This window comes from Geotrypetes seraphini, chromosome 1 (genome assembly GCF_902459505.1).
Source record: "Geotrypetes seraphini chromosome 1, aGeoSer1.1, whole genome shotgun sequence".
NCBI classification, from domain to species: Eukaryota; Metazoa; Chordata; class Amphibia; order Gymnophiona; family Dermophiidae; genus Geotrypetes; species Geotrypetes seraphini.
The window spans coordinates 145,708,551-145,735,572 of record NC_047084.1 but is presented as its reverse complement, the minus strand read 5'-3'; the positions used below and the strand labels follow the sequence as shown (position 1 = coordinate 145,735,572).

General features: G+C 45.0%; 1 protein-coding gene across 4 annotated transcripts in view; it reads left to right on the top strand.

Moving 5' to 3' along the window:
• MAML3 (mastermind like transcriptional coactivator 3) overlaps positions 1 to 27,022 on the top strand; it is a 631,052-nt gene that overhangs the window by 596,392 nt on the left and 7,638 nt on the right. For all 4 annotated transcript variants that reach the window (XM_033939537.1, XM_033939566.1, XM_033939556.1 and 1 more), the window contains 2 exons: positions 21,107 to 21,355; positions 24,246 to 24,348. In XM_033939537.1, the coding sequence (XP_033795428.1) occupies positions 21,107 to 21,355; positions 24,246 to 24,348 (352 nt within the window). The remainder of the gene's footprint in view (positions 1 to 21,106; positions 21,356 to 24,245; positions 24,349 to 27,022) is intronic.

Here is a 27,022-nt window from a genome sequence, read left to right as displayed (position 1 = left end):
AATTCATTGCTGGAGAATGTGGTGAAAGCAGCTTAGCAGGGTTTAAAAAAAGGTTTGGCTCATTTCCTAAAAGAGAAGTCTATAAATCATTATTAAGATGGCTTGGGGAATTCCACGGCTCATTTAAATGGCTGCAGTTGAAGCAGGCCATTCAGAAGGGGTTCCCTGAGTGGCAAAATTTAAATACTCAGTATAGCTTACCGGGCCTGTGCTTCCAGACAGATTTGCTAGGCATCAGGCTGCCAAGTGGTATAAATTAATATCTGACTATTTGAATAAAAATCCAAAAACTAGTTTGAAAGACATTTGGAGCATTGAGATAAAACGGATTTGGACTTGGAGGATGAGAGGTACAGCGTCAGCATCTATGAGACAAACATGGCTCTTTTTGTTACATAGAGTTTTTTGGATCCCTGTTAGATTGCAAAAGTTAGATAGTTCAGAGTCAAATAGATGCTGGCACTGTCATCTTGAAGCAGAGACACTGGATCATTTGTCGTTCTATTGTCTTTTGATACTCAATTTTTGGAGATCAATATGGGGACAAATCAACTTGATTTTTTTTTTTTTTGTGGCACTTTGTTGTTATCCAAACCTCCTTTAGACAAATACAAAAATAGATTATTTGGTATCATGACTGGGATAGCCATACAGATGCTAACCCAAAATTGGGATTGCCTTAATTTTCCTTTTTGGTGGAAGTCTGTTTGCATATGTTACAAATATGAGAGAATGATCTCATAAATTATGGGAAATAAAAAGTCTTTCAAATTAACTTGGAGTCCACTGGTAAATTTTATTAAAGTTGATTAGTTGAATTATTCTCCTGATTTCTCATTTGAATTATATCCAAGGAGGGAGGGAGGGAGGGTGGGTAGAGGGGGATTATATTTTGAGGTCATCATTAATCAATAAGTTACATATGAATTCATTGATGTAATGTGTTGTGCTTGATATTGAATGGGGGGAAATGTTTTTGATGAAGTTTTATTTTGATGAGAATGCAATTTTGCAGTTAATTATTTATATTTGTGTATTTTATTGCACTGTTTTTGATTGAAAATCAATAAAGATTAAAAAAAAAGATAATTTGGAGAATTTCACGGCTTATTCCTAGGATACGCAGCATAAAATCTGTTTTTCTCCTTGGGATATTGCCGGGTACTTGGGACCTGGATTGACCACTGTTGGAAGGAGGATACTGGGCTTGGTGGACCTTCGGTCTGTCTCCCAGTATGGCAATTCTTATGTTTAATTTGGGAAGAACTCAGTAATTTATTTTGTAATTAAAGATTTTATTTTGTAGGCCGACAATTCTAGGGTGCAACAATTCATAAGGCACGCATTGCCAGAGGATCTGGTATGAGCGGATAGCGTAGCTGGTTTTAAGAAAGGTTTGGACAGGTTCCTGGAGGAAAAGTCCATAGTCTGTTATTGAGAAAGACATGGGGGAAGCCACTGCTTGCCCTGGATCGGTAGCATGGAATATTGCTACACCTTGGGTTTTGGCCAGGTACTAGTGACCTGGATTGGCCACCGTGAGAACAGGCTACTGGGCTTGATGGACCATTGGTCTGACCCAGTAAGGCTGTTCTTATGTAAAAATTTGTAGGCTCTTCCTACCAATTGTTGTTTTCAATTGTCATTTATCAATTGCCTCCAGTGGGGGCAAGAACTTGGATTACGGAAGGAAGGGAGGGAGTTAAGGGGTGGGGCACAAACTTAGAATCATCCACCCTGGAGGGAGGGAATGAAAGAGATGCTGAGGTGGGGGCAAGAACGGTGGTTCTGCTACCTATGATTGGTAGGACGATTTTTTAAACGGTCTTGACATATAAATTATGTAAATTCTTTATTATTGTCTTCCCATGAATTGTCGCCCCCTACGAATTGTTCTCAAGTTGCTCCCACTTAAAATTCTAGAGGCTTCTTTAATATGACAGTCACTTTAGAGAAAGTGTTTCAGTTGTTAATCGGTGGCTCGTGTTTGACAGTGCAGATAAAAAAAAAATATAGCTGCTTTCTAGGCGTTCGCTCAGAATGGAAGTGTTGGTGCACGCTTTGGATCTAATGGCACACTTTTCACCGTACCTTCAGCCTGCGGTTGCACGAGTCAAAGCAGAGCGATGATTCCTAAAAACAGAAACGCGGACTGCCCAAAATTGCCTTCCCTAGAAATCCCTTGCAGCCTCCAATGGAAGAGCACGGCAGCACAGCCATAATAGCAAGCACCTAGCATGCAGTTTCTTGTATTCGCTCTGGACAGCTGATTTGACCAAGAAGGAAAGAATGACCTCTCTCTGCACAGGGGTGGAGGGCTCATGACGCTACCCGGGAGGGGGCTCTTGCGCAAGATGTGATTCTTTTCAAAGTTTAGGTGCAGAACAATGTCAGTATGTAACTGAGGGGGGGGGGTAATATTCAGCCCACAATGTTAAGGGGCTCCCGGCATTCTGGGTGTGTCTGCTGACCCAGAAGTTAACCAGGTACCAGCTGACATTGGTGTACCGAGGGCGGAGCAAATGGGGGCAGCCTGCCCCCAGGCACAGCTATAGTAAGGGGTTGCAGGGAGAAGCCATGGGGCCCCCACCCTAGGGTTACCAGATTGTAGAAGCCAGACCCATGGCCAACCTCATCAGTGATGTCACAATGGCTCGACTGTCCTGTACTTGGCTCGCTTTTCCTACATTTTGATTTCTAGAGTGGCGCAGTGGTTAAAGCGACAGCCTCAGCTCCCTGAGGTTGTGGGTTCAAATCCCACGCTGCTCCTTGTGACCCTGGGCAAATCACTTAATCACTGAACCCCCAATCCCCCCCTCCTTCTTCCCCTCGCCCTTCCCCTCCCCCCGACCCACCCGACTCTTTTCCCCAATGTCACCCTCTCCGCCGTCTGCATCCCTGCTCACACCAAGACCCAATTCTATGCAATTCCGTTCAATTATTACTTATCTGCACACAACTATGTTTAATTAATGTAACGATGCATGTAATTATATTCAATCAATGTAAATCTGTTCAACCAATTCTTAAACGCATGTAATCCTTGTTTAACTAATGTGAACCGCCTAGAACTCACTGGGTATGGCGGTATACAAGAATAAAGTTATTATTATTATTATTAATCCCCCCATTGCCTCAGGTACATTAGATAGATTGTGAGCCCACTTGGACAGACAGGGGAAAAATGCTTGAGTACCTGAATAAATTCATGTAAACTGTTCTGAGCTCCCCTTTGTTATAGAATTGCCATTTTTAGGGTGCGTTAAATCGAATTAATGCATATTATTTTGTATTATTATTAAAATGAACGTGTGAAACGAGAGAGAAAAAGTCGAAAACGAACTGAAAATATTTCTGTGCCTGTTTAAGAGGGATCTTTCTAGGACGCTATGGATTTCTGAATCTACTGTTAATTTGGAGGCACAGAGAAGATAAATCCATCATTAATAGTGCTTCCTCATTTCACCACTAGGTGACCTAATTGCTGCAACGCAGAGTCTTCCATTTTTCACTTTCAACAACTAAGCCAGTCATTTCCTGGTTTTACAGCCAAACTTGTAAAGATGATGACTCTAGCAGCAACTTCTGCATTAATCATATTTTTTTTTTTAAAGCCTGAAGAACTGTAGATTTTTGCAGCTTGTCCAAAGATTTGTTGTCTACATAATCCCTCTCCAGATTAAACAGCCCACTCTAAAGATAGGGTTACCAGATTTTCCCCCAGGCCCGCCCCATTCTGCCTGGCCATGCCCCATTCTGTCCCCCCCCAGAAGGCATCCACACATGCATGAACGTGATGCCACGACGTTGCGTCCAGACCCCTCGGACATGTCCTTGAAAAGCCGGACGTCCGGTAACTCTATCTAAAGACATCAGCTTTGGCTTTTTATGTGTGAGAAACAAAGTCAATAACTCCAGAGTTGCCTTAGACCAGGGGTGGCCAACCTTGGTCCTGGCGGGCCGTAATCCAGGCAGGTTTTCAGGATTTCCCTAATGAATATGCATGAGATCTACTCGCCTGCACTGCACTGCACTGTACACATACAGTGGTACCTCGGTTTACGAGTGCATCGGTTTGCGAGTGTTTTGCAAGACGAGCAAAACATTCGCAAAATCGGTGCCTCGGAAACCGAGTGCGCCTCGATTTGCGAGCACCCCCCTCCCCTGCGAACCGGCACTCTCCCCCCCTGCGATCCAGCACCCCACCGCCGCCATCAGGCACCCCCCCGCCGCCATCGAGCACCCCCCCCGCCGCGACCTGAGGTCCCCCCCAACCCACCTGAACCCTCTTCTTACTTTGCTGTAGCCTCCGCAGCGGCACCGGCACCAACATGTCCTGTGCGTGGTGCCGGTGCCTGAAGATCTGCTTCCTGTGCTGGGCTTTGAGAGTTCACGTTCGACGTGAACTCTCAGGCCTTGAGCATGCGCACATGCTCAAGGCCCAGCACAGGAGGCAGATCTTCAGGCACCGGCACCAACGCACAGGACATGCTGGTGCCAGTGCTGCTGCGGAGGCTACAGCAAAGTAAGAAGAGGGTTCGGGTGGGTTGGGGGGACTTCAGGTCGCGGCGGGGGGGTGCCCCGGGGAGGTGCCCGATGGCGGCGGGGGGGTGCCGGATCGCGGGGGGTTGGGTGCTGGTTCATGGGGGGGGGGACTTCAGGGGGAGCAATGCCGGTTCTTGTGGGAGGGGGAGCAGCGCTGCTGGCCTCGGGGGGGGTGGAGGGTGGGAACCTATCAAAGCGAGTTTCCATTATTTCCTATGGGGAAACTCGCTTTGATAAATGAGCATTTTGGATTACGAGCATGCTCCTGGAACGGATTATGCTCGTAATCCAAGGTACCACTGTATTCATTGGGGATATCCTGAAAACCTGTCTGGGTTTCAACTCTCAAGGACCAAGCTTGGCCACCCCTATCCTAGACGCAGATTATTCCTCAAAGTTCATGCCTCAAAGTACGACCATTTGACTCCGATACTTTGTGAGCTTCATTGTTTGCCGATTGAAATGCGGGTGGAATTCATAGTTCGCCGTTTGCTCCAGGTTAACTGTCCATCGAGCGCTCGTGCTTTGTTACAGTGGTATCGTCCATTACCGTGAGCTGCATTCTTCAGATGAAATTTGTTTGGAAGTTCCATCGTTGGCTGTGGTGCTCTTGTTGAGTAACCGGCAGTTAATTCTGTCGGTCCAGTGCTTTGGAACGCTCTTCCATTATTTTTTTTGCGTCAATCGAATGTGCTTTTATGAGTGTAAGGGGTAAGGGATGGGAATGTGTGAATTTGATGCTGTGTGTTATGTTGATGTCTTCTTGTTTTTATTGACTAGCTTCTTTGCTTCAAGCTTCAGAAATGCTTGTGATTTGCTTTTATATTTTGTTTGTAATGTTGTTCTGTGTTTATTTTAACTGTGTATGTATTTTTGTTCCTCGCCTAGACTTGTGGATATGCGGGTTATAAATTTTTTGGAATCAATTTTTATTAAATAAATTATTTTAAATAAAAATACATTTCTGTTCATCATATGTAGTTCATTTTGATCCAAGTAACCATGAAAACTGTTGCTGTAAATACCGGCAAAAAAGAGGGGAGTGGAATAGGACATGTCGAGACAAACAATCCTTTATTTCTCTAAACTCAAAATCAATGACACGTAGAAACACATGAATAAAAAGTCCTATAGGTGTTATTTGTAAAAGGGAGACTTTTGTGTACCCTAGTTCTTGAGCTTTTTCATGACCCATTGACACCCCCCTGAGGCAGGCCTCCAGCCGGAGCCCAAAACACGGACCATGTCGGGTCAGATCATCAATGGGATCCTTTTACAACAAGGATATTACACCTATAGGACTTTGTAGTCACGTGTTTTTATTCATGTGTTTCTACGTGTAATTGATTTTGAGTTTAGAGAAATAAAGGCTTGTTTGTCCCAAGGTTGACATGTTCTATCCCACTTGCGCTCATGTGGTTGGCCTTCACGTGGGGTTTCTGTTCCCTTTTCTTTCTCCTACATTTGCGGTAAGTACTGGATTAGGTCGCATTGTTTAAACTGGTTAGTCATACATTTTCCCAGTAGGAATAATAATCCAAATCATAGTTATGAGAAGCCAGGCTCCATTTTAGGAAAAAGATCTAGGTGTCACTGTAAATACACTGGAATCTTCTGCCCAGTAAGCCGTGGTGGCCAAAAAAAGCAAACAGGATGCTAGGAATTGCAGTCAAACCTCGATTTGCAAGACGAGCAAAACACTCGCGCAAACTGTAACTCGCAAACCGAGCGTTGACTCAGTTGGTGAGCCCCCACCCCGGGAACTGGCTTTGCTGCTCCCCCGAGGCCATTCGGCGCTGCTCCCTCTCTTCGCGACCGAGATCGCCTCCCCCCCCCCCCAATGACCGGCCCGGTGCTTACCCGTGCACCAGTGCTGAAAGTGCCTGACTATGTGATGAAGTGTCATATTATGGACCTGCTCGGTGATGAAGTGTCGGCTGATGATAGTCCATAAATCATTAGGCGTGCGATGGTCAAGTGTTTTTTTTTTAAATGTTGGCTGCTCTGGACTTTTTGTACCTTAGCACTGGATCTTACCTTGATTCCGGTGCTGAGTGTCTGGACCTCAGGACTTATTAAAAGTATCAGTGGATTTTCAGTCTTTTTGCTGGCCTAATGTCATCCAGGCATTTACCCACTGAACGTCACTAGTAATCAGGTAAGTTCCAGGACCATCCCAGCTCTGTCCATGGTTCATCCCACCACTAATGGGATAGTGCCACAGCTGTCACAATTGATGTTCCGTGGCACTGTCTTAAGTGCCACAGAATATCAGCTTGCGAGACAGCTATCAGGATGTAGCCTAATAAGAACCTTTTAAATATTGAATCACAGTTACCAGATGCTAGGGTCCACCTAGGGCAGGGGTGTCCAATGTCGGTCCTCGAGGGCCGCAGTCCAGTCGGATTTTCAGGATTTTCTCAATGAATATGCATGAGATCTATTTGCATGCACTGCTTTCAATGCATATTCATTGGGGAAATCCTGAAAACCCGACTGGACTGCGGCCCTCGAGGACCGACATTGGACACCCCTGACCTAGGGGGTTAGTGCCCAAGAACAGGATCTGGGTATCCTTGTAGATAATACGATGAAACCTTCTGCCCAATGTGAGGCAGCAACCAAAAAAAGCAAACAGGATGCTGGGAATTATTTAAAAAAAGAGAACAACTTTCGTATGAGGAAAGACTAAAACGGTTAGGGCTCTTCAGCTTAGAAAAGAGACGGCTGAGGGGAGATAAGATTGAAGTACACAAAATCCTGAGTGAAATAGAACAGGCACAAGTGGATCGATTTTTCGCTCCGTCAAAAATCTCAAAGACTAGGGGACACTCGATGAAGTTAGAGGGAAATACTTTTAAAACCAATAGGAGAAAATTTTTTTTTCACTCAGAGAATAGTTAAGCTCTGGAACGCGTTGCCAGAGGATGTGGTAAGAGCGGATAGCGTAGCTGGTTTTAAGAAAGGTTTGGGCAAGTTCCTGGAGGAAAAGTCCATAGTCTGTTATTGAGAAAGACATGGGGGAAGCCACTGCTTGCCCTGGAGCAGTAGCATGGAATATTGCTACAGCTTGGGTTTTGGCCAGGTACTAGTGACCTGGATTGGCCACCGTGAGAACGGGCTACTGGGCTTGATGGACCATTGGTCTGATCCAGTAAGACTATTCTTATGACCCCCTAAATGTTTATATTGGTGTGGTGGGGGGGTAAGTGACTTGTCCAGGATCATAAGAGAATCGGTGGAATTTGAACTGCTACCACTACTATTACTTATCATTTCAATAGCGCTGCTCGACATATGCAATGCTGTACATTGAAACATTCAAGAGATAGTCCCTGCTCAGTAGAGCTTACAATTTAATCAAACAAACAGGACAAGTAATGGGTTAGGGAGTTCTCTCAGGCATGGGTGATTTACAAGTGAGGATTAGGAATTAAAAGCAACCTCAAAAAAGTGGGATGGAGCTTGACATACTGACTCAGGCAGTCTGTTCCAGGCGTATGGTGCAGCAAGAGAGGAAGAACATAGTCTGGAGTTGGCAGTAGAGGAGAAGGGTACAGATAAAAGAGACTTGTTCAATGAACAGAGTTCCTGGGGTGGAGTATAGGATGAGAGAAGAGATACTGAAAAGCTACATAGTGAATGCACTTGTAAGTCAGTCAGAGGAGTTTGAACTGTATGCCGAAATGGATGGGGATGGAGTGACTTGAGGAGAGGGATAATGTGGGCCTAGGAACTCCGGCAGAACATTGAATGGACTGAAGGGGAGAGAATGGTTAGGTGGAAAACCCGTGAGAAGCAAATTGCAGTAGTCTAGGCGAGAGGTGATCAGGGTTTTAGTAGTGTGCTCAGAGAGGAAGGATCGGATTTTGGTGATATTATAGAGAGATAATTTTGGTGGTCTGTTGGATCAGTGCAGAGAAAGAAAGAGAGGAGTCAAAGATGACCCCCAAGGTTGCAAGCTGATGAGATAGGGAGGATAAGAGTGTTATCCTTCCACCTAAACCTACCTCTACCACCTCCCCCCAACTCTCTATCTCAGTGGATAAGTAGTAGAAAATGACACGGTGACAAAATTCATCACCGTTCCCGTCCCCGCGGATAACCGCGGTAAACCATCTTCATGTCATTCTTTAAGGAGAGAGGGAAGAATCAGAGTATAATTGGGCACAACCACTGACCCGCAAGCTTTGCTTTGAAGAATGCTGGTGTAGAAGGACTGAGATTGAAATAGACACTGAAGAATGACAGTCTCTGGTATCCAGAGCAGATATTGTGATGTCATAATGCCTCATTCCACCAGTGCCTAAGAGCCAATCACATCAGTGATGTCACAATGGCTTCATTATCCTTGGCTCCCATAAGAATCAGAGTATGAATGGCCACAACCACTGACCCGCAAGCTTTGCTTTGAAGAATGCTGGTGTAGAAGGACTGAGATTGAAATAGACACTGAAGAATGACAGTCTCTGGTATCCAGAGCAGATATTGTGATGTCATAATGCCTCATTCCACCAGTGCCTAAGAGCCAATCACATCAGTGATGTCACAATGGCTTCATTATCCTTGGCTCCCATAAGAATCAGAGTATGAATGGCCACAACCACTGACCCGCAAGCTTTGCTTTGAAGAATGCTGGTGTAGAAGGACCGAGGTTGAAATAGACACTACAGAATGACAGTCTCTGGTATCCAGAGCAGATATTGTGATGTCATAATGCCTCATTCCACCAGTGCCTAAGAGCCAATCACATCAGTGATGTCACAATGGCTTCATTATCCTTGGCTCACATAAGAATCAGAGTATGAATGGCCACAACCACTGACCCGCAAGCTTTGCTTTGAAGAATGCTGGTGTAGAAGGACTGAGGTTGAAATAGACACTAGAAAATGACATGGGATTATTTCCCGCGGTTATCTGCGGGGACGGGAACGGTGATGAATTTTGTCACCGTGTCATTCTCTAATAAGTAGCTCAGTTCCCTGGCTTCCCTGGTTCTCAACCCCACTCCTCCACTCCATCCACGGCGCAGCCAAGTGTATAATAGCAAGTTTACAGAGACTCATAAAACACTGTAATTCTATTTCAGTCTCCGATGTATATTCAAGCCTAGCGGCTCCACACTCTCCCCCTAGCAATTGTCTATCACCAAGCAATTCCTGGGGCTACTCTTGCTTAAATCCAAAATTGACACTAGCTGTTGTCACTTCAAGGCCTATTAAGCAAAGCCTTTTCTCACAGCCAAATTACTGAGGCTCTTCTTCACTACTCTCCTTCCTGCACCTGACAGCACCCATCCTCACTCCCCGTAGAAGCATAAAGGCAGATGTGGGGGGTTTCTAATTGCGGGAGGCAGCGAGCCGGGGGTAGGGAAAAGCGCAACCGGAGAACACAAGCTAAAATCGACGCCTCCAGCTTCGGCCAGTTTTGTAGCTCAGCCATCGAGCCCCCTTCCCTTTTTCTCCTCCTTTTTGCCCTCTCCCTCGCTACACGTCCGCCCGGCATCGAGTACATGTACGAGCGCTGAGTAATCGTACACCCGAATGAGGAGCGTGGTTAAGACTATTCCCTGGCCGTGGCTTAACACGCTAGTGCCGCTTGGGATGGTCAATCCACTTAGAGGAGCTCTGCTTAATTCCAGAGTATTTATCTATAAGCAGCTTTCTCGCTGGGTGGTAAGGCTGGCGCTCTGCGTGCTGGGAGAAATGTCTGTGAATTCTTCTGCCTGCCTTGTCGAGGGAAAGGGCCGTTGTTAGTCACATCTTCCCTACACGCATCCATTGTTCAGCTGATCCACTGTTCCCCCCTCACTCCTCTCCACTTCCTTCCTGACTGCAGAGAGCTTTGTGTGTGTATGTATAGGTTTCGTAACCTATGAAGCACCGGTAAATAGCAGTCCAGAGTGCAGATAAAGATAGTATATGAACCACTAGGCAGCAATGACTTTCCTTGATTTTTATTTTTTTTGCAGAAAAACTAATGTTTCCTGCAAAAATTCCACCATCTTAGCTGATAAAGACACAAGAGAAGCTCTCATTCCTACTTCGTTTCCCCCCACAGTTAGAGGTTGTAAACTGAAAAAGCACCATGAACACCTTCTTTCACATCAAGCAGCATTGTGGGGTAAAGACCTAGATCAACTGCTTTCGCCTACTACTTATGAGGAATTCAGAAAACGTCTAAAAACTCAATGTTCCTAAAGTATCAAGATAACTGACCCTCTCATCTTCTTTCTCCTCCATAGTGATTCCTCTGTCCTATTGGTTCATAGACAAAACCGCAGAAGACAAAGGCGTGCACCAACAACTGAGCGCAAGACGGAGGCGCGCGCCGAAGAAAATGACAGTTTTTAGGGGCTCCGACAGGGGGTTTTGTTGGGGAGCCCCCCACTTTACTTAATACAGATTGCGGCGGTGTTGTGGGTGGTTTGGGGGGTTGTAACCCCCCTCATTATACTGTAAACTTTACTTTTTCCCTGTTTTTAGGGAAAAAGTGAAGTTTTCAGTAAAATGTGGGGGGTTACAACCCCCCAAGCCCCCCACAACACGGCGCAATCTGTATAAAGTAAAGTAGGGGGGTTCCCCCCCATACCCCCCCGTCGGAGCCCCTAAAAACAGTTATTTTCTTCGGCGCGCACCTCCGCACTGCGCTCAGTTGTCGGCGCACACCTTTGTCTTCCGCGGTTTTGACCTGACACCATCCTATTAATCTCTTTCTTCTTAACAACGCATTTCCGGTCCTATTAACTCTCCTCTTCCCCCCTCTTAAATTCAATCAATTTGTACCTCGCTTAATCTATTGTAAACCGCATAGAACTTAACTGTATTGGGGTATATAAACTGTTATTATTATTATTAAGCTTTAGCGCATATTTATCTGGTATGATAAGGGCTATTACACTTTGCGTTAAAAACTATCTCCCTCTTTTACGAAAACTGGCAGCGCAGGCCAGCGCGGTAAACGTCTAAAAAGAGGACATGTCCGGATAAACCACTTTGGTGGGAGGGCAGGTCTAGGGGGTGAGACTGGGGGCGGGATTAGGGCGTTACAGGGCGGGGATGGGCGGACATGTGGTGATTCTGGCTTTGCTGCTTTTCTGTGGGCACCACTGGCTTCCTGTGGCCCATCGAATTACTTACAAAATTATTCTCCTGACCTTCAAAATAAAATCCTCCCATCTGCCTTCATTTCTACATAAACTTCTCATCCCTCAATGTTCATCTCGTACCTTAAGATCCACAAATCAAAATCTTCTTCTGATCCCCTCCATCAAAAGCTTTTATTACACACGGAAAATAAATTTCTCTGTTACTGCCCCAATGCTATGGAATTCTTTACCACAACTTCTTCGTGATGAACAACAACTAGATAAATTTAAAACAGGCTTAAAGACTTTCCTATTCCGTGATGCATTTATTTCTGTTTAGTAGCTAACTCTCAGTCATCTTCACTCGTTCAACATCACAAATTTATTCTAATGACTTTTCCCTTCCTAAATGTTGTTTTCCCATCCCCTCTTTCTCCCTTTTCTCTCTACATTGTAACTTTACCCTTCCATAAACCTCTTCCCTCACAATCAAGTTTGTCTAGACTATGTTTTAATATACACTATTTGTACCTCTAAATGTAGAATATTTTAACTCCCCTTCCCTATTTAATTAATATTTTTATTGTAATGTACACCGGCCAGATATTTATTTGATGGTCGGTATATTAAAACCAAATAAACTTGAAACTTGAAACTTGTTTACATATATTATATGTAGGGGATAAGCTTCAGAGCAGCCTCCCTGCGACATTTTTCTGTGACTTTACGTTGCCTATCTAATATTACTTTTTAGCTATAAACCCTGCTGTTAGGGAACCCTTTTTTAGTTTGTGTATTGGAAAAGGGTTGGGGGGAGTTTTACTGAAATTGTGCACTGACTTCTGGAGTATCATCCCCTCAGCACCCACCCCCGATCTGAGAGGTTCACGAGAGTTGTTTTAGATGGTCCAGGTACCTCAGAAGTAACATAGAAACATAGAAGATGACGGCAGAAAAGGGCTCCAGCCCATCAAGTCTGCCCACTCTGCTTACCCACCCCCTGTCTATGCCCTAATGACCCAATTTCCTTATCTTGACCCTCGTAGGGATCCCACATGGGTATCCCATTTATTCTTAAAGTCTGGCACGCTGTCTGCCTCGATCACCTGCACTGGAAGCTTGTTCCAATGATCAACCACTCTCTCTGTAAAGAAATACTTTCTGGTGTCGCCATGAAATTTTCCGCCCCTGAGTTTGAGCGGGTGCCCTCTTGTGGCCGAGGGTCCCTTGAGAAAGAAAATATCATCTTCCACTTCGACACGTCCCGTGAAGTACTTAAATGTTTCGATCATGTCTCCCCTCTTTTTGGGAAATCAAAGTAAGTCCTCTAGATTTAAAGGAAAAAAAAAAAAAACCATGATTTTGGAAGTCCATTACTTGCCTGAATGGGCCTTGCTTTGTAGTTAGTTCCAGATGAACTGGCTACCGAGGAATTTGGAGATATTATAAAATGTATTTATTACAAGAGGCCACTGAAAAGTTCAAACTTCTCAGCCCAACCAATAACCTGTACCTTTTTAATTCCTCTGGCCTGTCACATACCTAGACCCACTATAACCTCCCCAACCCTGAAATGTCCTGTGTAAATTAGATTGTAAGCTCTTCTGAGCAGGGTCTGTCTAGTGTATGTTAAAATGTACAGCGCTGCGTGCGCCTTTCAACGCTATAGAAATAATACACTTCTCCCTCCGTATTTGCGGTTTCAGCAATCGCGGTTTCGATTATTCATGGTTTTTAGCCTGCTGGCTCCTCCCCCCAAATTACATCAGCTTGCATAGAGAAATCACTGATTCCAAGCGTTTACAGAGAAAAATTTCCAATTCCCGGCACCTTGTTCACCGTGTTTTGCTTCTCCTTCAGGAACAGGCCAGGTCTCCCACCATGTTATTCACGGTTTCACCATATTCACGATGGTTTTTAATAGAAAACAGCAAATGACATATGAAAAAGATATTCGCGGTTTTTCTGTTTGTGGCTCTGTTAATCCCCTATCACAGCGAATACGGAGGGAAAAGTGTAAATAGAGTAGTAGTGGCATGCCCACGCTAGTGTCGGCTCGCCCTTTGATGTCACATGCTGATGCGGGCAGCAACCTCACGCCGGGGAATTCAGAAAGGTACTGAGGAAGGCAAGGGGCGTTCGCGTACGGCAAGGAGAGGAGCAGGAGGGGGGGGGGTGGAGTGAAAGAGGGTTGCCATGCCCTTAGGAAGACGGCGCCCGATTAAGTTGTAGTCAAGTTCACAAAGAAACCCGCTGGATAGCTGTGCCTAAATCTTCTCCTTTGCGGTTCCACTGTGTCGCACCATGTCGCTTGGGCACTGAGACGTGCCCTGTGCCTCCACTCCTACATGCTGAACTGTTTTTGTTCAGTGGAAGACTGCTATCAAATTTCCAAACTGGAGGCTTTGGAAAACCCCTCTTCACGAGTGATTGTAAGAGTGCAGAGCGAATGCCCCGAAGCCTAATCACCCTCGTACATGCAGGGAAAGGATTGGGACTTGTATTCTGCCTTTACATACAGGTGCTTCAAGCATCTTCCCTCTCTGTCCCGGTGGGCTCACAATCTATCTCATGTATCTGGAGCAGTGAAGGGTTAAGTAGTCACAGGGCACAGTGTGGGGCTTGAACCCACAACCTCAGGGTGCTGGAGCTGGCCGAACCACTGCACCACACTCTCCTCCAATGCAATAGCAGAGCTGAGCCAAGTATAGGACAATGAAGCCATTGTGACATCACTGATGAGGTTGGCTCTTATTGGTGGAATGAGGCATTATGGCATCAGGGAAAGGGGTGGGGACTTGTAGACAGCCTTTTTCTAGTTTTACAGCCACACTCAAAGCGGTTTTACACGCAGGTAGTTCAAGCATTTTTCCCTGCCTGTCACAATCGTATCTAATGTACCTGAGACAGTGGAGGATTAAGGGGTCTTAAACGATAACGCGTCCATAGACTATAACGGATGCGTTCGCGTTTGCTAACATTTAGCGTGCGCTAAAAATGCTAGTGCGCCTTAGTAAAAGGACCCCTAAGTGACTTACCCAGGGTCACAAGGGGGCACAGGGTTTGAACCCACAACCTTAGTGATTCCTTTTTGAGTCACGGACCCCTATAAGAATTTGATGAAAGCTATGGACCCCCTTCCCCTGAAATATTCACAACTTTGCATGCAATGATGTACCTTATTTATTGAGATTTGATTGTTTCATACATATATGACATTCACAAAGGACAGTGGAACCTTGGTTTACGAGCATAATTCGTTCCAGAAGCATGCTCGTAAACCAAATTGCTCGTATATCAAAGCGAGTTTCCCCATAGAAAGTAAGGGAAACTCGCTTGATTCGTTCCCACCCCCCGAGGCCAGCAGCACTGCTCTATCCCCCCCCGAGAACCGGCATTGCTCTCCCCGCTCAAGAAGGCCCCCCCGCGTGATCCAGAATCTCCCCTGCCACGATCCGGCATCCCCCACGCGATTCGGCACACCACCCCCGCCACGATCCGGCATCCCCCACGCCATCCGGCACCTCCCCAAGCCTTCGAGTTCCTGGTCTCTCCGAGATTCTCGAAGGCCTTGAGCATGCGCAGATGCTCAAGGCCCAGCGAAAAGGACTGCAGATCTTCGGGCACCAGCACCGGCATGTCCTGTGCGATGGTGCCGGGTGCCACATGGAGGGTAAGCAAAGTGTTCAGGTGGGTGGGGGGTGCTGGATTGGGGGGAGGTGCCGGATCGCGGGGTGAGGCGCTCGTACATCGAGGCAAGCTCGGTTTGCAAGGCACCAATTTTGCGAATGTTTTGCTCGTCTTGCAAAACACCCGCAAACCGGTGCACTCGTAAACCGCGGTACCACTGTATTATGAAACTTTAAAGTAAACAATCTAAAAAAACCACTTTTTTTTTATGCCAAAAGTAATGGCCACTCATTATAATTATGAAATACAATTCTCTTGTGCAAATTGAAACAGATCTACTACTTCATCTACTCTCTCATCTGCAGGGAAAAATCTACAGTACCGGGCTTTATAATGAATATAAATGTTAATTTTTATCTTATCCACACAGACCCCCCCCTGAAACCCATCCATGCATCCCCTAGGGGTCCACAGGTTAAGAACCCCTGCCCTAACCACTACGCCACACTCTTCACCACACTGCCCTCCCCCCAAAATCCCCACACGTTACATGTCCTAGAAGACTGTCAATAAGAACCTTGAGAAGAAATTGCAGCCAAGAAGGCAGAGGCATACTAGAAATAATAATGACTGCCGTCATCGCACAAGCCAGACGATGCAGGACAGTGGCCAAGCTTATTTGGAAGAAGGCAGGCCTGAGAACTCTAGGGAATTCCTGGATTGTCTGGGGCTTTCGTGGGGGGGGGGGTGTATATGTGTGTGCATATGATGTCCATCCTGCTGTACTATCCCCATCTGTTCGGTCTTCTGCTCTCAGTTGCCAGGCTACCTGCTCTGTGCTGTCACACTTGACTGCCTGGCTCTTCCTTAGCAGCATTATACGTACTGAGGGGGTTGCAGGGGCTGGGGGAGGAATTGTAGTCACGATTAAGCCATCTGTAAGTGAGGGGGAGGGAGATTAAAAAAAAAAAGGAGAGCAAGCAGAAGAGCAAAAGAAGGAAAAACCCCTCCTGCTGAGCTACGAACAGCCACCAAGCCAGGTAGTGGAGTGCCAAGCCAAGAGTGCCATCTGCTGGCACAGACGCAGAATGGCGTGGACACTTGTCTGTCTTGTTCTTCTGCAGCTGAACATCTGCTTTTCTGAAGCTCTGTTAAAGCAAATGAAAGGATCTTGGAAGCCAGCCTGTAAAATAAACGATCCTTACGAGTAAAAAACGTATATTTGTTGTTGCTAATAATTTGGTTGCAGTACGGTTTATTTTTGAAGATTGCCTATGACTTTTTTTTGTTTTTTGGCATAATAATGCAGAGGTTTGTCATTGCCTTCTCTAGAAAATTGAAATAGCAGTCTGTTAAATCTGGAAAGATGTAGAAATAAAAGAGCGTTTTGGTCCTGTCTGACGATCTCTCATCACAGATGCTAATGGGTCCCTGCCCTGCTCAGCTTCATCTAACAAATGCAGGAGCAGATTCTCAAAACTTACTGTGCCTTTAACGGTGGTCGCTAAACCGGCTCCAGCTGGTTCAGCGTGGCAATATTTTACTGGCCGATTTTCAAAACAGCTCACCGTGGTCTTTTCAGAGCTTCCTGGCAGACTCCGACGCTTGCCATGCAAATGTATTGTAACGAGGTCATGAATATTAAAGTGGTAGTGTAATGAGCTCGTCGGTATTTAAACGCGCACTCCAAATGATTCTCTATCATTGCCGGGTGATTCTCCAAGCGTGGCACCGGCTTTTGACGACCAAAAATTCCCGGTTGGTCCGGGGTGCCGGTACTGTGCAAAGTGCATCTAAGAAGTGCATTTCTGGCTATGGATCATCATAAAAAAAAATTTTAAATACACCGTTCACATAAATTACACAAGCCAAAACATAATAATTTTTTTCTTGGGTTTTTTTTTTTTTACCTGTTCCTTGGGGTTATTTGGGGCGCTAATTCAGAAAATTGCATTGGATGGACCGCATCAGCCCTAGTTTCTTAGATATGGTTGGACTTATTCATTTATTAATAGTAGATCCAAACATTTAGGGCTCCTTTTATCAAGCCGCGCTAGCGGGGTTAACGCGCGTGACGTTTCATCACACATTAACCCCCGCGCTGGCCTAAAAACTACCGCCTGCTCAAGGGAGGCGGTAGTGGCCAGCACGGCCAGTGGTTTAGCGCGCGGTATTACACGTGTTAAACCGCTAGCGCGGCATGATAAAAGGAGCCCTTAGTATCTTTACAAAAACCAATTGCAGCGGGTGGGGTAAATTTTCCAAATTTCTATAGATACCATCAAGCTTTTAATATGCGGTAGGGTATGTATTGGATCCTTCCTGAAGTCTTGGAGCATCTTCCAGATTGGCTAATATTAGAATGTCAACTCCTGTCTCCATTGCGTTTGTGTCATGTTTTAAGTATCAAGCTACCTCGGATTTATAAGGACAATAGAATTTTATTCTCCACATGGCAAACTTCAAAATTTATCAATAATCTAACATCTATTCAGATCCATCAATCTACTTGTCAGTCCTTATGGTTGAACTCCAAGATTCAAATTGGCGAGTCTAAGATCCTCTGGAAGCATTGGTTGCAGGCAGGTATATTCGCACGTTAGATGATGTAGTATCACAGGGGAAGATGCTTGACTTTTCACAACTGCAACAATCATTTGGTATTTCAAAGTCCCAAGCATTTAAATGGTTGCAGTTGAAGCAGGCCATTCAAAAGGGGTTCCCTGATTGGCGAAATTTAAAGGATCAGTATAGCTTGCCGGGTGTGTGCTTCCAGACAGATTTGCTAGGGCATCAGGCAGCCAAGTGGTATAAATTAATATCTGAATAAGAAACCAAAAACTAGTCTTAAAGACATTTGGAGCATTGAGACAAAGCAGCAGATTTCTGCGTCTCAATGGCCACGAATTTGGACTTGGAGGATGAGATGTACAGCGTCAACATCTGAGACAAACATGGTTTTTTTTTTGTTGCATAGAATTTTTTGGTCCCCTGTTAGATTACAAATGTTAGATAGTTCAAAATCTAATAGACGCTGGCACTGTCATCTGGATATAGGGACACTGGATCATCTAATTTTCTATTGTCCCTTATGTCTCTATTAAGTCTTAATTTGTCATAGTTTTAGTTTTACCCTCCTTATTACCCTCCTTATTTCACTTAAATCTTAAATTTTATTAGATTTTTCTAATTTTAAATATAGTAAACTATCTAGATAATTGTGATGGTCAATATATCAAGCCATAAATAAACTTGAAACTTGAACTTGATACTTAAATTTTGGAGATCTATTTGGGGTCAAAATAATACGATCTTGGAAGTTCCATTATTGTCATATGATATAGTCTTGTTTGGAGCATCATTTATGCCCAAGAGTCTGATCAATGCGAACCAGAACAAATAACTTCTCATCATGACAGGAGTTGCTATGCAACTTTTTACCAAAAATTGGAAATCTTGGGATAACTTAAATTATAGTTTTTGGTGGGAAACCTTATGCCAAATATATACGTTTGAACATATGAATTTGTTATAATTGGGACACCATAGTAAAATCAAGGAGATTTGGGGTCCATTAACAAAATTTTGTAAGAATTAATTATTAAGTACAGTGGAACCTTGGTTTACGAGCATAATTTGTTCCAGAAGCAAGCTCGTAAACCAAATTGCTCGTATATCAAAGCAAGTTTCCCCATAGGAAGTAAGGGAAACTGCTTTGATTGGTTCCACCTCCTCCCCCCTCCCCACGAGGCTACCGGCGCTGCTCCATTCTCCCTCTCCCCTTGAGGAATCCGACGCTGTTCCAAACCCCTCCCCGCGATCCAGCTTCCCCCCCCCCTGCGAACCGGCATCCCCCCTCCACCGCGATCCTACTTTCCCCCCTCCCGAGCAGTCAATGACACCCTTTACCCGACTTGACGCCAGTGCCCGAAGATCCTCCCTCTTCTGGCGCGGCTGGGCGGTGCGTCGGAGATCCTCTTTCGTCTGGGCTGGGCTGGGCTGGACTGGCTTTGACCATTTGCGCATGCTCAAAGCCTTCTGGTCTCGCTCTCTCCGAGATTGAGAGTGAGACCAGAAGGCTTTGAGCATGCGCAAATGCTCAAAGCCAGTCCAGCCCAGACCAGAAGAAGGAGGATCTCTGACACACCGCCCAGCCCAGGCCACGCCAGAAGAGGGGTGATCTTCTGGCACCGGTGCCAAGTCAGGTAAAGGGTGTCATTGACTGCTCGGGGGGGGGGAGTAGGATCGTGGTGGAGGGGAGGCAACGCAAGCGGGGGGGGATGCCGGATCGCTGGGGGGGATGCCGGATCGCGGGGGGGGGGCGCTCGTACAGCGAGGCAAGCTCGGTTTACGAGGCACCAAGTTTGCGAATGTTTTGCTCGTCTTGCAAAACACTCGCAAACTGGTGCACTCGTAAACCGAGGTACCACTGTATTATTATTATTATTTCCCTTTGATTCATGAAAAGACTGCTATGCACATCCAGGAGGGGCGGGGGGGAGAGTTAGGGGGGTGTTAAGTACTTATATATCATTTGATTGTTTGAAGTGCTGTCTAACCACCCTCATTTCAATTTCACCCTCCTACCAAACCTTCAGCAAATCAATTAAAATCTCTCTTTGATAAATTTCTCTGACTCCTTCCTGCCTTGATGTATCTCTGAAATTCTTCCGGATATACCTGACTACTCTCGGTTTGCCAATGTAATTTGAAAGTCTTTTCTGTAACATCGCTGTCTGTATACAGTCTCTTCCTCTGTAAACCACTCTGAACTGCTTGTGGTATTGCGGTTTGCAAAATAAAGTTGTTATTATTATATTATTTGCTTGTTAACCTGTTGTACTATATCAGGGGTAGGGAACTCCGGTCCTCGAGAGCCGTATTCCAGTTGGGTTTTCAGGATTTCCCCAATGAATATGCATGAGATCTATTTGCATGCACTGCTTTCAATGCATATTCATTGGGGAAATCCTGAAAACCCGACTGGAATACGGCTCTCGAGGACCGGAGTTCCCTACCCCTGCACTATATATTGGATTTCAAAAATGAATAAAGAATTAAAAAATAATAATAATAGTAGGGCCAAACATAAACATTGGGCGCAAAAAGATTGACTTCCAAGGGAATACAGCCATGTGAAAAAAATTAGGAAACCCCATGAAATATTCAGTTCTTTCTTTAAGAAATGTTTACATATCGATATCAAATCTTTTTTTTATTGATCTCTGGAAAAGAAAGTGATGTCATTACAGGTAAACCACAAAACGTTTCCTTGATTTGCTCATGAAACAAGTGGCATAAACCCGGAAATTCAATACCAGAGCCTGGATGTTGCCTGGCATTGAATCTGTGGATATAACAAAAATACAATCCAACTGGTCAGCAGTGAAAAAAAAACCAATCAGAACACGCAAAAACAAACTGCAGACAAAAGGTACAAGATGCAGGCTAAGTTTATTGAAATAATAACATGCTGCGGTTTGTCACCACCTTAGTACAAACCAGGGGACCCGACACGGTCCATGTTTCGGTTAACACGCCTTCATCAGGGGGCCCTGATCTGAAAGGTATCAAATCGAACCGCAACAAACAGAAAAAAAAGCCTATGGAAAGCAAAATTGGTCGCTGCGACAAATATCCCCGTGCATTAACCGCAGCATATTATCATTTCAATAAACGTAGCCTGCATCTTGTACCTTTGTCCGCAGTTTGTTCTTGTGTGTTCTGTGGGTATAACGCCATTGATGCTATTGGCCTCGTTATTTCCATGCCTCTTGTCTTCTGTTTTCTGATTTTCTAACGTTAAGGATTTGGAGCACTGAAGACCTTTCTTTCCCTGAACAGGAGCAGAGCCAAGTGGTGATGTCCCGGCCCTCCGGACCTATCCAGCCTTCGGGGCCCGTCTCTGGGAACATGGTGCCGGGCGCAAATCCGGGGACCCCTGGATATCTGGCAAACCAGCCACAGGCCGCTCTGATGAAGCAGATGATGATCGAGCAAAGGGCCCAATTGCAAGTTATGGAGCAGCAAAAGCAGCAGTTCCTCCGGGAACACAGGCAGCAGCAGCAGCAGCAACAGATCCTGGCAGAACAGGTGTGTGCCTTCATAAACTGCTAGCAAAACTTTTTTTGTTTGTTTGTTTTTACAAATTAGTGGGGCCCACAGGACCTGGGTTTGATTTCTAGGTCAGGTTTTCCACTCCCTCAACTGGAAGTTCTATAGGGCAGTGGTCCCCAACCCTGTCCTGGAGGACCCCCAGGCCAGTCGGGTTTTCAGGATAGCCCTAATGAATATGCATGAGAGAGATCTGCATATAATGGAGGTGCCAGGCATGCAAATCTGCTCCATGCATATTCATTAGGGCTATCCTGAAAACCCGACTGGCCTGGTGGTCCTCCGGGACAGGTTTAGGGATCACTGCTATAGAGCAGTTCATAGACCCTGGGGCACTTAGACACAGAAGAGAAAAAAAGGGGGAAAACAACACCACAAAACTGAATATGTAACCACAAGAGTGGAATTGTCCAAAACAGAGAGATTTGCACTATAAAAAAGTGTCCTCCAATCCGTCTGATGATATGAAGATCTTTATTGTTCAAAACATCTAAATGACACATTCACGACTCAATGACTCGACATGTATCCCTCAGGCCTGCCTCAGGAGTCTATAGATACATATTCGAACATATAAAACATAAATAAGTAAATCAATAAAAAACAATCACAGAAGGTATATGTATAGATCTATAGTGGCCAACAAGCGTCTAAAAACATGGAGACACGCATATATATATCATAAACATATAAATCTTTGTAAAACCATTTTAACAACTCCGAAAAATCTAAAAGCAGATATGTATATTCATAATCACATCTAGCATCATAAAGATTGTACTTTAATTTAAAACTAATGATAATGATTTTTAATGATTCTTTGATATTTTTTTTAGTAATATATAGTTTTAAATTAAAGTACAATCTTTATGATGCTAGATGTGATTATGAATATACATATCTGCTTTTAGATTTTTGGGGGTTGTTAAAATGGTTTTACAAAGATTTATATGTTTATGATATATATGCGTCTCCATGTTTTTAGAGGCTTGTTGGCCACTATAGATCTATACATATACCTTCTGTGATTGTTTTTTATTGATATACAGTGGTGCCTCGCACAGCGAACGCCTCGCACAGCGAACGCTGCGCACAACGAACTTTATGTCTTGATTCGTACAACGGACTTCGTTTCACACAACGAAGTCCGGGGTTCCTGCGGGGTTGGATCGCAGCGGGGTTGGTCGAGCCGCGAGGGTAGTCTCCTTCTCCTTACCTGCCCTGTCGCAGCACACAGCCGAACGGAAATCTTCCCGATGTCAGCGCTGACGTCGGAGGGAGGGCTTAAGCAAAGCCCTCCCTTCCTCCGACGTCAGCGCTGACATCAGGAAGACTTCCGTTCGGCTGTGTGCGGCTGCGGCAGGGCAGGTAGGAAGAAGGCAATGGCGAACGAAAGAGGGGGGAGGGGGCGATCCGCCCCGAAGAATGTGCACAGCTGGTCAGGTCCCCCGATCGACCGACAACAGGCCCGGCCGACAAACCTCCCTGCCCTGTAGCCGCGAATCTAAATTACCTCTTACAGCAGCTTCAATAATCCAGCTGCTGTAAGAAGGTAATTTAGATTCGCGGCTACAGGACAGGGAGATTTGTCCGACCGGGCCTGTTCTGTTGTCGGTCGGGTGCAAAAGCGCCACAAAGGTGGAGGCAGGGAGGGAGGAAAGGTGGAGTGGAGAAGAAAAGACGCTTAAGGGGGGAGAAGGCCGCTGAAAGCACATGTTGGAGCAGGGGATGAGAGGGAGGGAGAGAAGGGGAAATATTGGACAAGGGCAGAAGGGATGCTAAATCATAGGGTGACAGGCAGAGAGAACAACAGGAAAAAGAGTGGAAGCAATCTTGAACCCTGAGGGTGAGGGCAGAGAGAGGTGGTGAGATGATTGATCATGGGGAGAGGGACAAAAGGGAATAGAGATGGGATAGGAAGATAGTGGAAGTAAAAGGACAGGGAGATGTATGTTTTTAGATGTATCTAAATAAAAATAATAACAAAAAATTTATCTTTTTTATGTCATCTTAGCATATTTTATGCTGCAGAACGAATTATTTTTTTTTACATGTATTCCTATGGGAAAACGCGTTTCACATAACGAACGTTTCACATAACAAACTTGCTCCTGGAACCAATTAAGTTCGTTGTGTGAGGCACCACTGTATTTATTTATGTTTTATAAGTTCATATATGTATCTATAGACTCCTGATTTATTTTTTTATTTATTTTTATGTGGATGAATTTATTTTATGTGGATGATTTCAGTGTACCTTTGGAACTTTGACACTTTCAAATAAAGTCCATTTAGGAATATCGTCACTCCACAGACTTTTTTTGGTTTTCTCTGGATTTTCTTCTTTGTGGATATTTCGGGGTCAATTCCTTTTGTTTTTTAACTTGTTGCTGTGTGACGACACCTGAGCTCATCTGGGACTAGCAGGAAATATTGTGAAGATGTTCCGTCTGGAAAATGCAGACCCCTCTAGGCCCGCTCCCCAGGCCCGCCCTTCACACCCCGGTTCTGCCCTGTCGCGCCCGCCCCAGCCCCGCCCCCTCCGCGGCCTGTTCTCATTAGGCAGCACATTTGCACATGCATGGATGAGACACAGTGACGTCGCACGCACGTGCGGATTCCCTCCTGCACGAAGGAAAGCTTTTCAAAACCCGGAAAAAGTGCCAGGTTTTGAAAAGCCATCCGGGGAAATCCAGCCACCTGGTAATCCTATATGTGGGAGCAGTGGCCATGGACAGCCTCCTTTTCGTAACAAGTCCACAAAAGTAAAGAATATTGCAGCTGGCGCGCACAGCTTTAGCGTGATGGTGAAATTAACTCTTTCTTTTGCTTTTCCTTTCTCTTTTCCCTGAACTGTATCTCTTTGAAGCAAATGCAACAGCAGCAGCCCCAGCAGCCGCCACACCTGTCCCGGCATCATCTCCCCCAGCAGAGGAACCCGTACACGGTGTCACAGGTCAATCAGTTTCAAGGTAAGAGCCCAGCTTCCTACCAGGGCGGTCAATAGCTCACCATGTCTTAGGGAGAGGAGGAGATTGCAGATGGGCAGACTGGATGGGTCATTTGGCCTTTATCTGCCATCATGTTTCTATACTCATAAAGCTCTGTGACCTCATAATGCAAATGTTAAGAGTCTTAGCCTATAACAATAATGCTCTATGACATAACAATACAGGTGTAAAGAGCCTATAGGGAGAGGAGAAGATAGCAGAAACTGGAGATGGGCAAACTGGATGGGCATTTGGCCTTTATCTGCCATCATGTTTCTATATCCATAAAGTTCTATGACCTCAAATGCAAGTGTTAAGAGTCTTAGCTTATAACAATAATGCTCTGTGACATCACAATGCAGGTGTAAAGAGCCTTAGCCTATAGCAGTGGTCTCAAACTCACGGCCCGGAGGCCACATGCGACCCCCGCCAGGTACTGTTTTGAGGCTCTCAGTATGTTTATCATAATCACAAAAGTAAAATAAACAGTTTCTTGATCATATGTCTCTTTAGCTATAAATTACAATATTATTATTAAGACTTAGCCAAAAGGAAAGATTTATAAACTATAAAGAGTTTTACCTCATGCAAAATTGCCATTTCTTTAATAAAACATTAACTATTTTTTCTGCGGCCCTCCAAGTACCTCCAGATCCAAAATGTGGCCCTGCAAAGGGTTTGAGTTGGAGACCACTGGCCTATAGCAAGAGGAGATGCAAATGTTAAGAGCCTTAGCCAATAGGGAGAGGAGGAGATAGTGGATGCTGCAGATGGATATTCATAAAGCTCAATGACATCACAATGCAGGTATAAAGAGCCTTAGCCTATAAGAAGAGGAGATGCAAATGTTAAGAGCCTTAGCCAATAGGAAGAGGAGGAGATAGCAGATGCTAGAGATGGGCAGACTGGATGGGCATTTGGCCTTTATCTGCTATCATGTTACAATGTTTTTATATTTACTAAATGTAGGGAACAAAATAAGATCTACCGGTAATTGTGATAATAAACTAAATAGCTACATTTATATCACAATATTGCACATATTAACTAAATTTTTCCTTAAAACTGTAATAAATTAAATTAAATAGTGCTCAGACCCACCACACACAACACCGGCTGCCGTCAGACCATCATAGCACTATTCATGTCTGTACCACCATTTAAGAATCTCAAATCCACTTTCTGTAAGAATAACTTAATTTTTTATGGTGGTTGGTTCACAACAGATGGTCACCTGATAGGCAGCTTAGTGTTATAAAGTGCTCATGCATCTTATAAGAAACTTCTGGAAGCCGAGAAACACAAGTCCTCCCTTCGACTCGAGTTTCCGTAGTGCGTGCTTCCTCAGGAAGGGATTATCTTGAATCAGCCTCCATGAATGAACACATCTGACCTCAAGACGCTGACTCTCCACCACAGCTTAAATAGAGAGAAGAGTGTGGGTCTGAACCCACAACCTCAGGGGACTGAGGCTGTAGTTTTAACCACTGTGCCACACTCTCCCCATTCATAGGAACAAGGTGTAGCATTGAGAGGCGCTAATAAAAAAAATCTTTTTTGTTTCATGTGGGTTATTTCCTTTCAGTAGTACAGAAAACAAGTTTTAATTTATTTTGACGAGGCAGTATAATTCATTATGAGCTCAAGAATAATGGATTCCTGCATCTGGCGGACTTCGCATGCGAAAAAGGCAGTAATTTTTTCTGAATGGAAGTCGAGAGTGTTTGGGTTTCTGAGGCTCTCGAGAGAATTGCTGCCAGGGTTTCTGGAAACTGATAGAAGCCCATATGGAAAGCCTGCTTCAGGCTTTGCTTGAGTTCATAAACCAAAGCAGTGAGTGTACCAGTCAAGTACAAGCCATTATACTGAGCTGCCTCACTCCTGTAAATGCTGTGGAAACAGTATGCTCAGGCATGAAACACACTGATGTGTAAGAATGGCTTTGACAGAACCCCATCCCCTATCTGAAACATAGAATCACGACGGCAGATAAAGGCCAAATGGCCCATCTAGTCTGCCCGTCTACAGGAACCATTATCTCTTTCTCTCTCTCAGAGATCCCACGTGCCTATCCCATAGAAACATCTGCATCATCCACTATCTCTTCCTCTCCCTATTGGCTAAGGCTCTTAACATTTGCATCTCCTCTTCTTATAGGCTAAGGCTCTTTATACCTGCATTGTGATGTCATTGAGCTTTATGAATATCCATCTGCAGCATCCACTATCTCCTCCTCTCCCTATTGGCTAAGGATCTTAATATTTGCATCTCCTCTTCCTATAGGCTAAGGCTCTTTACACCTGCATTGTGATGTCATTGAGCTTAATGATTACCCATCTGCAGCATCCACTATCTCCTCCTCTCCCTATTGGCTAAGGCTCTTAACATTTGCATCTCCTCTTCTTATAGGCTAAGGCTCTTTATACCTGCGTTGTGATGTCATAGAACTTTATGGTTATAGAAGCATGACGGCAGATAAAGGCCAACTGGCCCATCTAGTCTGCCCGTCTACAGGAACCATTATCTCTTTCTCTCTCTCAGAGATCCCATGTGCCTATTAGAGAGTTGCGCGGGGACAGAAATCCCACCCGTCCCCACCCGTCCCCGCCAAAGTCCCACCCGTCCCCACCCGTCCCCGTGAGGACTCCCACCCGTC